A 14,281-nucleotide genomic window follows, 5' to 3' on the forward strand; every position below is an offset into this window, starting at 1 on the left:
AGTGAAATACGCTCCACTGCTGCTTCTGCATGCTGGAGTCTGAGGACCCAGTCCTTCCCTCACTCAGTCACAGGAGTGCCTCTCCTCTGAGAAGGTAATTTGGAGATAAATACATGATAGAGGAGGAGACATCTTTATATTTCTTGTTACCATCCTCTCAAACTTCTTTAAAGATCTCACCTCAAGGAAGAAGGCGAGTACAGGAAAAAAACATCAATGAGTGGCTGTTATTTATACATCATGAGCCTGAGGAGGAACATGTATTTACATCACATATTGTTAGAGATCCCCTAAAAGTAACAATGCTTAATCTTTTTGCCTTCTAAACAGTCAGTAAAGCATTTCTTTAGAAGCTCAGGTTGATAACAAACTAATGCTGTAGCTTCCACATTGGCTGTTAAAATGGGTTCTAGTCATGTCTGATTTCCTCACAGCTTACTGTTTGTGCATGCAGAGTCAGAGCTGCTTTTCTTGCACACGTTACCCTGTATTAATCAATATGAAAGTCCATCTGCCTCCTTACTCACCCAGTAACTTCAGTGTCATGACAGCATTTCCCAAATCTTCACAGTCAGTTTTAGTTTTGGCTGCTGTGAATACACAGCTTCACCACCTCACCCAAACTATGTAATAGAGACAACACCAAACCAGGATGGATTTCCATATGACAACACTGCTAACTTTCCTTCAGTGTGAAATCTACCCTCGTTTCCTACCAGTTATTAAGCCACTAGAGAATACATGACAAATTAGAGTTTTTTAAGAAACTTAGGTCAAGGCACTTGTCAAAAAGCTTTTACATAATCCAAATACACTCTATAAATCAGACCAACCCTATTCTAATGTTCACTGACTCTTCCGCAAAATGCTAATGTATGTGCTCCATCTGTAAAAGCTTCAACAACTGATCCCTCCTATATGGCATTAATCCCTGCCTGCTAATTTTTATCTTTATTATTGTTTCAACCACTTTGCCTGGATACCTGGTCTCAAAGTCAGCCTATACTTCTAGATTCCCTCTGGACACCTTGTTCTACTTTTGGCCCTCACATCTTCCACATTATGTTCCTGTGTCTCTTACAGCATATTGAATACCAGATAAAATACAACCTTCAGTATCCCTGGGCTAACAAAATATTTAGAATTACCACTGCAGGGACCATACAGAAAGCCATTCATATTTGCCATTGTAAATGTTTCAATGTGCACTTGACTCTAAGTTTCCAGCAGATTTACAAAAGAAATGAGACTACTAAGAATGAGTAGTCTCAGATAATAATTAGTTGCTGTAGTATTCAGGCCTTAATCACTTACAATAAATGGTATTTTGGTACAGTTGGCATATCATTCATCTCTTCAGTTTGCCACATTGCTCTCACTGAAGCATCTTGGACACTTCATGGATTTCCAGTTTGTTACTTCTATTCATCATTCTTGCACAACTTCCTCTCCTCGGAGGTGAGGGAGGAAAAAGCTGCCCCACCAGCTGCTTAACCCACTGTAACTACACAGTAATAGTTCGGTGAGGGACACTGCTGACATGGAAATGATCACATAAACCAAGGACGGCATGAGCCACAGATGCTGTGGTAGGAAAAAGTGACTCCATAATTCATCACTGATTCTGTCCCCTGGACAGGCTGCAAAAAAAAACCTGAGGAAAATGATAAGCAGGAGGAGTGTAAAGTAAAAAGCTGTTAGAAGAGAGACTGAAGTTAACAGAGGATCACAGCACAACTGCCAGTGTTTACTGATTGTTCTCTCAATTGCTGTGATACTTAAAGCAGCGAGGAATAAAAGTGATTACTTTATTCCCATCACCCTCATCATGAGATACCAGCTGAGTAAATCTTGATCAGCAGAAGTCGATGAAGAGGAAATAATGGAGAGTGCTAATGCATAGTGAGCTAAATGCTATCAAAAGCTGTTTGGCATTGCTCAGAAAAGGTTAAAAACTATGAGTTTTTACTACTAAAGTACACCTATAAAGAAGTGACACTTCCTTTGACCACAAGTTCTAAGAATTTGGACACATGAGATTTCATTTGTGCTGACTCATAATTTTTACAAAAAGCTGTATTGCTGGAGGGCTTTTTTTATGGGCCAACACTGATATTTGTGATGTTGCAAAAGAGGAATGGGTTAAGAGAGATATTTAATAGGTATTGCATATCAAACTGGATCAGAGAAGATGCCTAGTTACTTTGTTTTTTGAGAACTAGGAACTAGCACACCACATCACCATTTGGATGGTCTAGGTTTTAACTGTAAGAACTAAAGGGCTGATTCAATTAGCAGAGAGTTTCTATCCTCTCCAGCACAGCACAGGGTTCTTCCAAATTTTGGTTAACAAGTATGTGGTGAGAAGGACTCAGCTGAAATCCTGGGCCCAAACAAACAGCATCTTCAATACTCAATAATCCTTGCAGGTCCTGTCCAACTCAGGATATGCTATGATTCTATGTTTTTAATGTTTTCAGCTAAGAGCTAAACAACAGACATTTTGAGGGTCAATAGTAACTCACTGACCCATAAACTCTGGAAATTCTTGTTGTAACATGCTGGGCAGGGGAGGAATGTCACCCATATTTCCAGCACACTACAGATATATATCCTGTGCTGAAAGACAAGCTTCCACAGTTGATTTGCTCAAGGTCCTACCGTATTCCTTAGCATTTTGGTAGAGCTCTTCCCTTGGAAAGCTCTCTGCTCTACTCGCTAATGAAGAAAGTAGGTAGAGCACATGACTCAAGGCATATAATCTCCTGCTATCTGGGATAATGCATTTGATCTATATTAGACTTTTCAATCTTGTTTAAGACACCAGATAAACCAGAGCTTTCCATAAAGTACAGGTCTTGCTGAGAAGCTCCACCAGCCACCCTCAAAGCATAGTACAAAGGCTGAAGTTTCTTGGCTAGACATAGCTGGAGGCACACAAGTGCAGTGAGGTGCAAAGACAGTTTTATTGAGCCGTAGGCACAAGGATATACAATCACACTTAAAGGTCTTCCTAAGGGAACGTGCCTCAGAAATGCCATGCTCCCTGTTATTGTGCCATGGACAAGTACTAAGTCTCACAGAAAAAAGGCAGGCACAACAAATGGGCTCTGTTAAAAACACACACATAGAAAGGGTATTCCTTAGCAAAACCTCATCCACCTGGGAACCTCTAAATTACTGTGTCAGGTTTTCTGTATTTCACCATTTAATACTTCCTCTTCTTTTCTAAGACATTGGGAAAACAGAAGAAACCACATTTTCATCTGTGAGTTTCCACCTGCTTAAAACAGCCAAAACTATTGCTTTGTTTTCCATTTAGCACAAATTCACTGAGTTAGGAAATACAGAATATTCACTGTGAGCAAGTGTCAGCTGTAGGTATTTAGGCTGACAATCTCTTTCTGTTAATGTTGATCTGTATAGTTAGTCTAGGTGCATATTTTAGTTCTCCTGTGCACATTACATACTTCAATTCTATCTTCAAACACTAGTCTCTTGTAGCCTATGTAAATAAGTGTTCAGACTCTGCTGTGTGGGTGATTAAACAGTTATAAATATGAATAAAGCTTTAAGTAATTGGCTTCTATTTTAATTAATTTTAGATAAAATTAGCACGAATTTTTCCATTTCAAAAGGTGCCGCATTTCCTAAGCTGGTGAAACGTATATTTCTCTCCTGCTACTCCATTTTCCTATTCTTGCTTTACAACGACATGCAAAGCAGAGGGAAACAAAGCCCCCTCAATGTATCTCCTTCGTCTCAGCTGACAGACAGCACCAGCACCAGTGGCTGAACCTTGCAGGCAATGCAGAGACTATTTCTTCCACAGGCAAAGCCTGTATGTGCATTGGTTTAGGACCAATGACATCAAAGGAAATTTTGTCTCTTACTTTAACAGAAGGGAGGGCAAAACAACCTTTGCCAATACTGTTGTCAGTGATGTTAACTGGCTTCAAGGAAGCCTGCACTCCAGCACTGAATCTGCCCTGAGCCTGCCAACTCTTCACAAAGTCAACAGGAGATAACAGGAACATTCAAAAGGATGTGGCTATATCTCTCTATCCCAAGACCCTTTCCTTGAGCCTACCCAGCTCTGTTCTAGGCTGAAAGCTTCCAGCCCCATTAATATTTGTCTAGAAAGCTGTTTTAAAAAATTGAAATCCAAAGTTACCTTTCCAATGCCAGGGTTGTCCTTGATTTTGGACACAGCTCTCAGAAGGCATGGTGGTGCTGGGGGAGGACAGAGCTGCAGGATGCCACTAAAGTTAGTAGCATAAATAGAGAAGTCGTGTGTGTGTGGCAGGGGTGGATGGTATTTCTTTCTCTTCGAAGACAGGTTAAGCTTCTGTGCTGCTCTGTATAAAAGTAATAGCAAGAAAGGACAATGTTACTAGATGTTAATGGGAATCTGGACCAGACAAACAGATGCTCATTGTCATCACTGCCTGCTTAACAAATCAAGTCATTGCATTCTAATCTGATTTCATAAGGATAAACCATCAGGATGCCAATAGAAGGAAATATGGGTAGGAAAATTACTGGCAAAATATTTAGTTAACTTCTCCACCAACAGAGTTTCAATTATTATCTAACTTTCCCTTCTTTCCCCCAACAGCTAACATCTGAATCCTAAAAAGCTAACATCTCACTGACATAATAAAAAGCTGAAATAATCCCCTTGTCACTGGCAGAACCAGATGGACTTTGTTGGTGATAACATTATGAAAGTAGTTCTTTGTACTCTACAAGTTACTCAAGGTAGAGAATAACACTCGAAGTCAGCCAAGCTCAAGATCCTCTCCTGTTGGCTGCACAGAAAATCCTTAGATAACAGAAAATTTCCTTCAAGACAGATTGGTTTTTCCTCCCCAATTCCATTCTTTCACATTAAAATGGAAAGCTATTAAAAAGACATGCTTTAATGTGCTGAATGATAATGATGCTGCTTTTGAAATGTAGAAATTCAAAACATAAAAGATGAAGGAGGAAAAATTAGAACATACAATTAAAATTGTAACATTTTTCCCTGTGAATAAAAATAGGAATATAATCAGTTCTTTTCTGTTATTTGCCATCAGCAACACTGAACAATACAGCAAGAAACAACAACAGAAACTCGAGTCTACATCAAAACCCACATGGAAAAAAAAAAAAATCACCCTGCAGATTTAAGTAGAATAAAAATATGTGTTAGCAAGCACATGCTGGGTATCTGGGGGTGGCAGTGGGGGTGAAACCTCAGCTCTCTCGAAGTCAAGGAGAGCTTTACTACCCAAATAACACATCTGTGATCTGACCCTGAGGCTGTCAGTAGATAGTAGTCCACTCACAAATAACTATCATAATCCAACATGTTATTTTTTAACATTACTTTGAACAATTGCAAAATGTTCAAAATTTGCAAAACTGCAAAGTGTTCCACTGCCAGCACCTGTGGACAACTCGAGGCCATGCTACTGATGCCAATAGGTCTTCTGGGGACAAATCCCTATTCTGGTCCATGCTTGCAACAAAACAGCTTGTCACTTTGAACATATTAGTTTATAAATATGTGATGACCAAAAGTATCTTTATACAATGACTACTTTATATTTTCATCATGTCTTTCAGCCCAAGATCTCCAAGTACTTTTCAGTGAGATCAAACTGGCACTAGCATCTGTGAAGTATTATAAGCAACAGACATGGAGAAACTAAGTCAATGCTTTGCTGTCATAACAAATTAAGGGTAAATCTAGAACTCTAACCTTGCCCTGAATCTTGTTGTCAGTCAGTCTCAGGCTGTCAGTTTAGTAAGCTGATCAGAGATAGAAACTCTTCCTTTTCTTATATTTATGGTAATAATAAATAATGGCCAGTCTTTGCGAGCGAAGATTTGGGAAAGGTCATTAACCCTTCGAGCCTGCGCAGTGGATTTTTTAGGTGAGACCCAGCGTGCGCTGAACTGAGCCCACCCTTTAATCCTGAGGTTCATCTGCCGGGGCCGAGCAAGCTTGGACAGTGGCAGTGAGGGACTCAGGACGTAGGTTTGTTTAGAGTGACCTTCTCTTAGATGGATTGCCTTACAGGGCTGACGAGCTCCATCTGCCCGGGGGGCTGGGAATCGAACCCCGGTCGCAGCGGTGAGAGTCCTGCACCCTAACCACTAGACCACCAGGGGCCCCTATATTTATGGTAGGTTAGAAGCAAAACCAAACACTAAGAGCAGAAGGGCCGCACAGTTTCTTCTAGCAGCGTTACTGGCTTCAAATGAGTAACAATACAAAGAACTGGTGGTATCTGAGGAGCAAAATGCCACATTTGAGTCAACATTAGACAGCTAGTCAGCATTAAGGGCAGGACTTTCAATACAGATCTCCAAAATTCCCAGTCCTATGTTCTATATTCCCAAACTTGTGTGTTATGAACCTTTTTACTTCAACTTCCAGAGTTGAGGACCCCCTAAGTGCTCCCTTTTCCCTCTATAAACACTGCAGCATTTAGAAAAAGACAAAGATTCATATGATGAAAAATGAGGCTCTAGTTCCAAACTCAGAGGGAGCCTGAAGCCACTGTCTATTGAGGAGCAAGCTGGACTTTTGCCTCTGAGGAAAGAAGCAGCTTTTGACTTCAACTGCATCCTGAAACCAGCAGGAACTGGATCCCACAGCGAAGCAAAATACCACAAGCATGGGTTTATACAGAACCTCGGCGGGTTGGTGGCAATGAGAACTGATTTAACTGCCTAAATCTCAAATCCCCTTGCTAATACTTCATTCAGTATGAAAACATATGCCTGACATAGGACACCAGGCACACAGTTGCACAACTTCCCAGTGGTTGCAGCTGCACATTAAAACTGTAATGCCTCCTAAATTATATACAGCTTTACTGTGCAGGAAAGAGTCTCTACCTGTTGGTACTGCCATTGTGGAACTCAAGACAGTCATTAGCCTCTATCTCCAAGTACCAATTAACAATTGTGGTTATTATTTAATCATCTTGTTGATTAATATGAAAGATAATGTTTATTTTCTTGTTTACATGCTATGATCCCTTGTTGAAATTATAAAAACTCCTCAAGAGAATGTCTTCAAAGCTCAATCAAGCTATACATTAAATCCTGATGAAATAATTACTCCTGCAACAGATCTGGCTAAAGGAGCTCCTCTGGGAAACATACATGAAAGAGAATGAGATACAAAGGACAAATTTACTCAGGAATTGTGTATTCAAGCAGCCAACTAAGCACTAACATTCAAGGAGTAACTGCACCCAAACAGGCCTAGCTAAGCAAAGCATACTAATAAATCAAGAGAAATTCCACTTTTTAGAAGTACAGAATCTCTCAAAATAACTCAGTAGCACATTTCTGGGACATTTTGATAAGCAGATCTAAGATACTGAATCCACTGCTAGTTCTCTTAACTTCCACACCAAGATAGAACAACTTTCAAAGTGGTTTGCTTTTGACAATACGCGCCACCTTTCTGCATCTCCACTGTTCAAAGGACAATGCCATTTGCTAGCTAAAGCAATTAACTGCTGTAGTGCTGATAAATCCTCTTCCTATGAGTCTGGAGTGCTACAGTTTTACGAAGAAATTTGGCAAAGGGACTGCTGATGTCCATGTGAGATAACAGGAAACTAAAAGGAGAGGAACTGGAGTAGCTGTTGTAGAAAATAATCGGTGCTTTGATGGGCAACAGGCCAATAGCTCTAATAATGATGTATGTGGTTCACACTTAAAAATCATCTCTTGTCAGGTAACAGAGCACAAAGCTTAATCACGACCTCTTTGTGTCTGAATGCAAGAATGACTTTGCCTGATATTAAAACAAGGTTGTTTCTGGAGCTGGAACATCACAGATATCTTGTACCAGCAGCATCAAACAGCTTGTGGGGTTTGGTTTTGTTGTTTTGGAAAAGGTTAAGGATCTAATGGAAAGAATAGGTTGATTTAGATAAAACATCACTATCAAGCCATGCACTCTGAATATGAATTCAAGTAATTGTCATCCTCAGCCCCCATAAAAAGCACAGTCAGTTCTTTAACAAAAAGCCAATTGGGCAGCAGCCCTCATATGCTTTGCTTGGGCTCCTGGACTTGCCCAGGCAAAGAGCACAGCATAAGGACTCATCAATCTTTATGAACTTCTTGCAGAACCAACAATATACTTGGTGGCATCCCAGTCAAGTACTCATTAGGCCAAAAAATAGGCCAAGCTGGTCTGGACAGGGGCCCAAATAAATTAAAATAAAATCCAACTTCACAAACCTCCTTCCTTCAGAAAAATTCATGAGAGGATGTATTTACATGAAACCAATGCTGAAACACTCCAGAGTGCTGGATTTTCTGCAGTCCTTATCCAACAACCCATTACTGAATCTATACCTAAGTTTCCAGTTGTGTCTTTTCTCCAGCATTCCTTTTCTCAGGAGGAATTTGTTCCATGGAGACAGGGCAGGCGAGGCTCTCCTAAACTGGGCCCTTTTTGCCTAGCACCAGAAAGACAGAATTCGGGCTCGTACCAGATCACTTTCTGTAGGAGCCTAATTGGGTGCCATGCCTGATTTGCTTCTTTCTCTCAAATTTAATCTTGCGCAGGAAGCCCTCACATACGTCTTCAGCACTACGGTGGGCTGTCTGACCTTCTTCAACATCAACTTCTGTTTCCTCACAGGAAAAATTATGACCTGTAGGGAATACTGTGCAAAACTTAAGCATTACAGTCATTTGTTTCTCCAGGCATTTGCCAAGCATTTTGTCACAGTTATACACTTCCCACCCAGCTTTGCTTTCCCCATTCAGCCTTCACAAGCACTCTTCTACAAAACATTCTCGCAATGGAAACTAAGCTCCATACTCCTAAGCTTCTCTTCCAATTAAAGCATGAGAGACATCCATGTATATTACTTTTACCTCCAGCTGTGAGATCTACTGTCTGCATTTTGCTTAACTCTTTCCCTCTTTAATAGAAGATGTCTTTTAAGATGCTCTGGAGAGTTCTTTCCTCATAGTTACGTGTCACAGTAGAAAATAAAACTAATATATGGCCCACGCAGGGGCACTCAAATATCAAATGACAAGGGACAGTCTCCTTACCCCACACAATTTACAGATTACTAGGTTTTCTGCCATGCATGGATGAGACCAGTGAGGAAAACTATGGCCAGATCAATTACATAATGCTTAGCATCTAGGGAACAAGACTGTGCAACAACAGCCTCTACAAAGCCTGCTCATTGAAAGAACCATACTATTTTTTACTTTAAATTCTGCCTATGTAGTTAGCATGACATTTCAGATAGTCTGATGTACAGCAAGCTGCTTCTAGCTTACACTCACTGCACACGTTCTGCACATTATAGCTGTGAAAGTAAACAGCACAGTTTAAATCCCTTAAGCATTCCTTCTGGGCATAATTTCTTCACAAAAAGAAAAAAAAAAAGAAAACTAGATTTGAAACTTTTATAACTATGCAAAATTACAAAATTTTTGCTTAACACTTTGTGGAATTTATTAAGCTTCACAAGGAAGAGGGATGTGAAATATGTTCTGGGATGCATACTAGAAATGGGTCAACTGAGATAAACGTAGAGGACTTAATTGACACCGTGGGTTTATGGACAAACTGCCGCAAGTCAGAAAGAGAACTGGGAGTCCTGCTTCCCATTACTAACATCCACAGACAAGAAAAATAAAAGAAAACTTCTGTACGTTCATTTCAGCATGACTCATTACATATTAACAGTTTTAGTGTTATTAGCCAGCCTTATCTTTCAGAGATCACAATCATTATTCATATTGTGAGAATGCTTAAGGGCTTCACTGAAAAAGTCAAGGCCAAAGTGTACAGTCCAAGCCTTAAATAGCCTGACATTCAGAGTTTACTCAAGAGAATGCTTACTCAAGACTTTTGGTTTGACCTTGACAGACATCATGGAAGTGACTTTTATCCTGATTCTGAACCCTCTGCAAAGTTTTCAAGATTGTAGTTGCAGGTTTACACTGAGAATCAGTCTACTCTAAAGCAAAGCTTTCCTGAACTTTCCCAGCTCCAACAAGGCATCAATCACCTCCCATAACCAATATCCCAAGCTTTTCCCACTGCAAACCAGCCCTAAAGGAAGCAGTGGGAAAGTCACAGCCTATCATCATATCTGCAGTTTCAGTTATTGTTTCCTTAATTACTCATCAATACAGATAATAAATAGACGGATGTCCTACAATACACCCTCCAGCACTCTGTCCCAAGCCTTCCACAACTCACAGAATACACTTGGTAGGCATTATTATTTTTCTTATCCCTATTACTGTTTGATTTGTGGTTCTAAAACTAAAAAAGGTAGCACAATGAAAAAGTGCAGTTGCTACCCAAAACCCCAAGGAAAATTAAAAATTAGTTTCCACTAACAGCATGCAACGTGGAAAATAAAATATGATTTAGAAAAAGACATTTTTAAAGAGAAAACTGGGAATGTCTAAATCTGTCGTGAAAGTTTGGAAAGGATAGGCATCATCTGTATTTCTACAGTAAATTTTGCTCAAGAAACCATTTCTAAAATACACATAAAACTTTGAGGTTGTGGTCTCTTCTTCCCCCTAGAACAAGCTTAGAGTTTCCTGGGATGCATATATAGCTCCAGGAGGATATAAAGGCTTTTTTCCCCACTTAGTACCACTACACAAGTACAGCACCAAACCTTTGTTTGCTTAGCTGTCCCAGCAATGTTGCTGAGAAGCACTGCCAGGAAGAACAAACAATTAATGTTCCTTATTTCCGTGGTTCAACTTCCTCAATAAATAATCATTTCATCTGGATCACAATGCACAGCCTCAAACAATGGCACTTTTATAATGGGTGATGGTAATAAAGTTTCAATAGAAACCCATTATTCTGAAACATTCCAAAATGTCAAACCACATTTAATACTGTGGGGATGTTACCACGCCAGCATTATAAAAGAAAGTATCCCCAATACGAGACTAGGTTCATGCTTTGCCTCTTGCACATAGCATAAGCTTGCAATCTGGGCTTGGATTTCACTTTGACCTCTTACTTTTCTCTTACTATCTCTTATTAAAATCCGCGAGGCAGAAATAAAAATCAGCTATTTATTAGGAAAAGCATCTTCTCGCAGCTGGAAGAAGATGAGTCCAGAAGAGATTTTAAGAGGTTATCTACACTTTCCCAATGCTAAAGGGTAGGATGAACTTTACCTAATACAATCCAATATATATTTCTCCAACTTATTCTTGGAAATCTCCAGTGAAAGCAAGTCCACAGCCTCCCAAGGCAATCAATTCCAGTTTTTAACTAGTCTTAGAAAATGCACATCTCATGTCTCTCATTCTTTATCTTCCCCCCACCTCACCACCAGACATGCAGAGAAGCTTATTTCCTTCTCCTGCAGAAGCTGTTACCTGTATGAAAGCCACTACCATACCCCAGTCCTTTTTTTTTTTACAAATTGAAAAGTTCTGACCCTTCCAACCTGTCCTCACAGGTCAGGTTTCCTTGATTTCTGACTATCCTTGTTGTTCTCCCCCTACTGTATTCATAGCTTCATAAAGTATGGAATCAGGGCTTCTTACATCAGTGAGAAATAATCAAGCGTCACCTAAATGTAGGCACCGTAGAGAAAAGCCAGGCAAAGCCACTTTGGGATAATCTCAAAGAGACCTCTAGAAGATGACAAGTTAAAACAAACCAGCTGGGTACCCTGAAATCAGAAGAGCTTCTTCATGCCATACAGAACCAAGAGTGATCCCTCCTCTCAGCTACACATTATTAATTTAGCAGAAGCAACCAATCAAGCCCATCTTCAAGCATTCAAGTAATATTCTTAGAGGAATTCAAGAAGGTGTTTTCACTATGGTTCTCTGTAATTTTTCCCCAGGTTTGAGAAACACCAAAGGGCAGATCCTCACAAGCACTGATAGTTACACACTCCAGCCACTTTTTCTGCTCTCCCAAAGCAGCAGCTTCCGAGGTTGCTGCTACAAAATTGTCATGGGTGACATCAGCTCCGTATTCTCTTCAGATTGAAGATTTAAGATGCTTTTCTGGCCAAAGAACATTGCTTCAGCAGCCAGGACCAGCATTCAGGAATTGACTTTTATATATATACACATACACTCACCAGAATAACAGCTAGTCACCGCAGCCTGCCACATACCATTTCCAGCTCTGTTCACTAATGATGTTAAACAAAGCAAGAGCAGACGAACATATTGCTGCACTTCCACACTCACTGTTTACAATTGTACCATATGACAAACTGCTGAAAACCTGTGTAGGTTAATCTTTAAGTAAGCAAGACTGTCAACACCTAATATAGAAATATGTCAGTTCCCAGGCTACACACTGCATAGCTATGTAGTGAAAATACAGCTACCTGAACACCAGCAGTATTTCCCAGCTCTGTTTCATGACCTAACTGAGCTAAAGCAGGCGGAATCACATCAATCTAAGCTCACTCCTTAGGCAAAAAACATTGGACTTATTTGCCAGCAAGACGCAGACTCATGAAACAGTCAGGTTGAGCAAAACAGAATTCTAGCCTCATTTGTATTCTGTCAAGAAAAAGTAATAAAGACATTTTTAAAGCTACAAAGTAATGAAATTTAAGCAATGGTGTTAACTAGCCTTTCATTATTAAAGTAATCACTTAAATAGATCACTTAAAATTTTGCTCTGTAGTATCAGCTCCCGGTGCACAGAAAGAAGACAATATTTTTTTTTTGTTACAAAAGATATTACACTCCATGCTATTCATCAAAAACAATCTGCTATGAAAAGCAAAAGCATTCTACTCATTCAGGCTGCTCCAGGAAAGACATAGATGCACTTGTAAGTGGAAAAGATGAGAGAGAAAATACATGACATCACTAACAAGGGTTCATCTGAAGCACTATATTCAGACAAGTATCTGACAGGAAAGAGGAGGACTAAAAGGGGGGAAATTCACTATTTTCACATTCCTGATTGCATATACCAGTCTGAATACAAGTGAGCATATGTGATTGTAATGTCTCCTTTACCTTAAAAGCTGTGGGGTGAGTTACATTTTCAGGTTACCTTCCTTTGCCCCAACACGCCATGCCCACAGGCAAACCTTTCTCATCAATTTCAGCTCCCTCAGTTCCATATTTTATTGCACATCTAGAAAAATCCACAGAGGATCCATTCCCACTTCAGCTGGGTTTTATTTCTGATGCTTAGTCAAAGTCTTGACACCTATACTGCCAAGCAAATAACTTCCCAGGGGGGCATTTACTTATTCGTACTGTTAGTGAGTTAAATGGTCACCGACAGCACTAAATGATGCAGGGGAAATCACCCAAGTACAGGAGTCACGTGCCCACACAATGACTATTTTTAAACAGAAGAGGGGCACATGGGCTTCTAAACCCAGGGTTTCTATGATTTATTTAACTGACATCAGTTCTGAAGCGATATTTCTCAGAGGTATAATGGGCTGAAATTACAGCACCATTTAAAATAGCACTTAACAGGAAAATTTGAGATGCATGTTCTTCCTTCACTGAGGATGGAGAGATTTGACTATTTCTGACTCAAAGATGATAACTTCAAATTTCAGTAGAAATTAGCGACTCCTGAAGACCTGCTGAGACACCGTATCAAAAGATATTCTGAAGCTTGCCCTGAACTCCAACAAGCTTCAGTAATAACATTTAGATTAGATTCATTTTATGCTGATTAACTTCCACTGAGTCATTTCCTCCCAGTAAGAACTCTATAGGGCAGTACTTCTTAGTAAGTGAGCTCCACCACTGTGGACACAAAAAGCCCAGCAAAGCAGAAAGCAACCCCAAGAGCAGCACTATACTGATGTTAAGCGAGGTACTGGCTAAGCTGTTTGAAATGTCCTGCCAAAAGAAACATCTTCCATCCTCCAGCAGGAAAGATGAAGGAAATTTTAGAAAGCCAAAATACAATGATATTTCATAGAGAATTTAAAAGTATCTTCAGAGTAATCCTGCAGTTGATCAAGCACTGCAGCTATAGTGCTAGTGCATTATTTTGGCTTGACATTTCATTTTTGTTATAAATGATAATGTGGGATGTCTTATTTTGCCACAAGCACAAGAAAGCAAAGCAATGTTGCTCAGAATAGAGAAAGTGTCACTTCAAAGTCCATCTGCCCTGCAAACCACATCGTGCACATCATAAACTTAGTGTTAGATTGACTGCAAGTTAGCCATGAGAACTAAATACTCAATTAACTATTAGTCTGGTTTAACTATTTCACCTGCTAAATCTGTCTGTCTT

General features: G+C 39.8%; 1 protein-coding gene across 1 annotated transcript in view; it reads right to left on the reverse strand.

The window, feature by feature from the left end:
* Positions 1-14,281, reverse strand: part of KIF26A (kinesin family member 26A) — a 99,847-nt gene that overhangs the window by 25,972 nt on the left and 59,594 nt on the right. Inside the window, exon 4 of the mRNA XM_017807687.1 lies at positions 4,175-4,358. Within this exon, the coding sequence (XP_017663176.1) occupies positions 4,175-4,358 (184 nt within the window). The remainder of the gene's footprint in view (positions 1-4,174; positions 4,359-14,281) is intronic.

The sequence above is a fragment of the Lepidothrix coronata genome, unplaced genomic scaffold (assembly GCF_001604755.1).
Source record: "Lepidothrix coronata isolate B3197 unplaced genomic scaffold, Lepidothrix_coronata-1.0 Scaffold19, whole genome shotgun sequence".
NCBI lineage: Eukaryota > Metazoa > Chordata > Aves > Passeriformes > Pipridae > Lepidothrix > Lepidothrix coronata.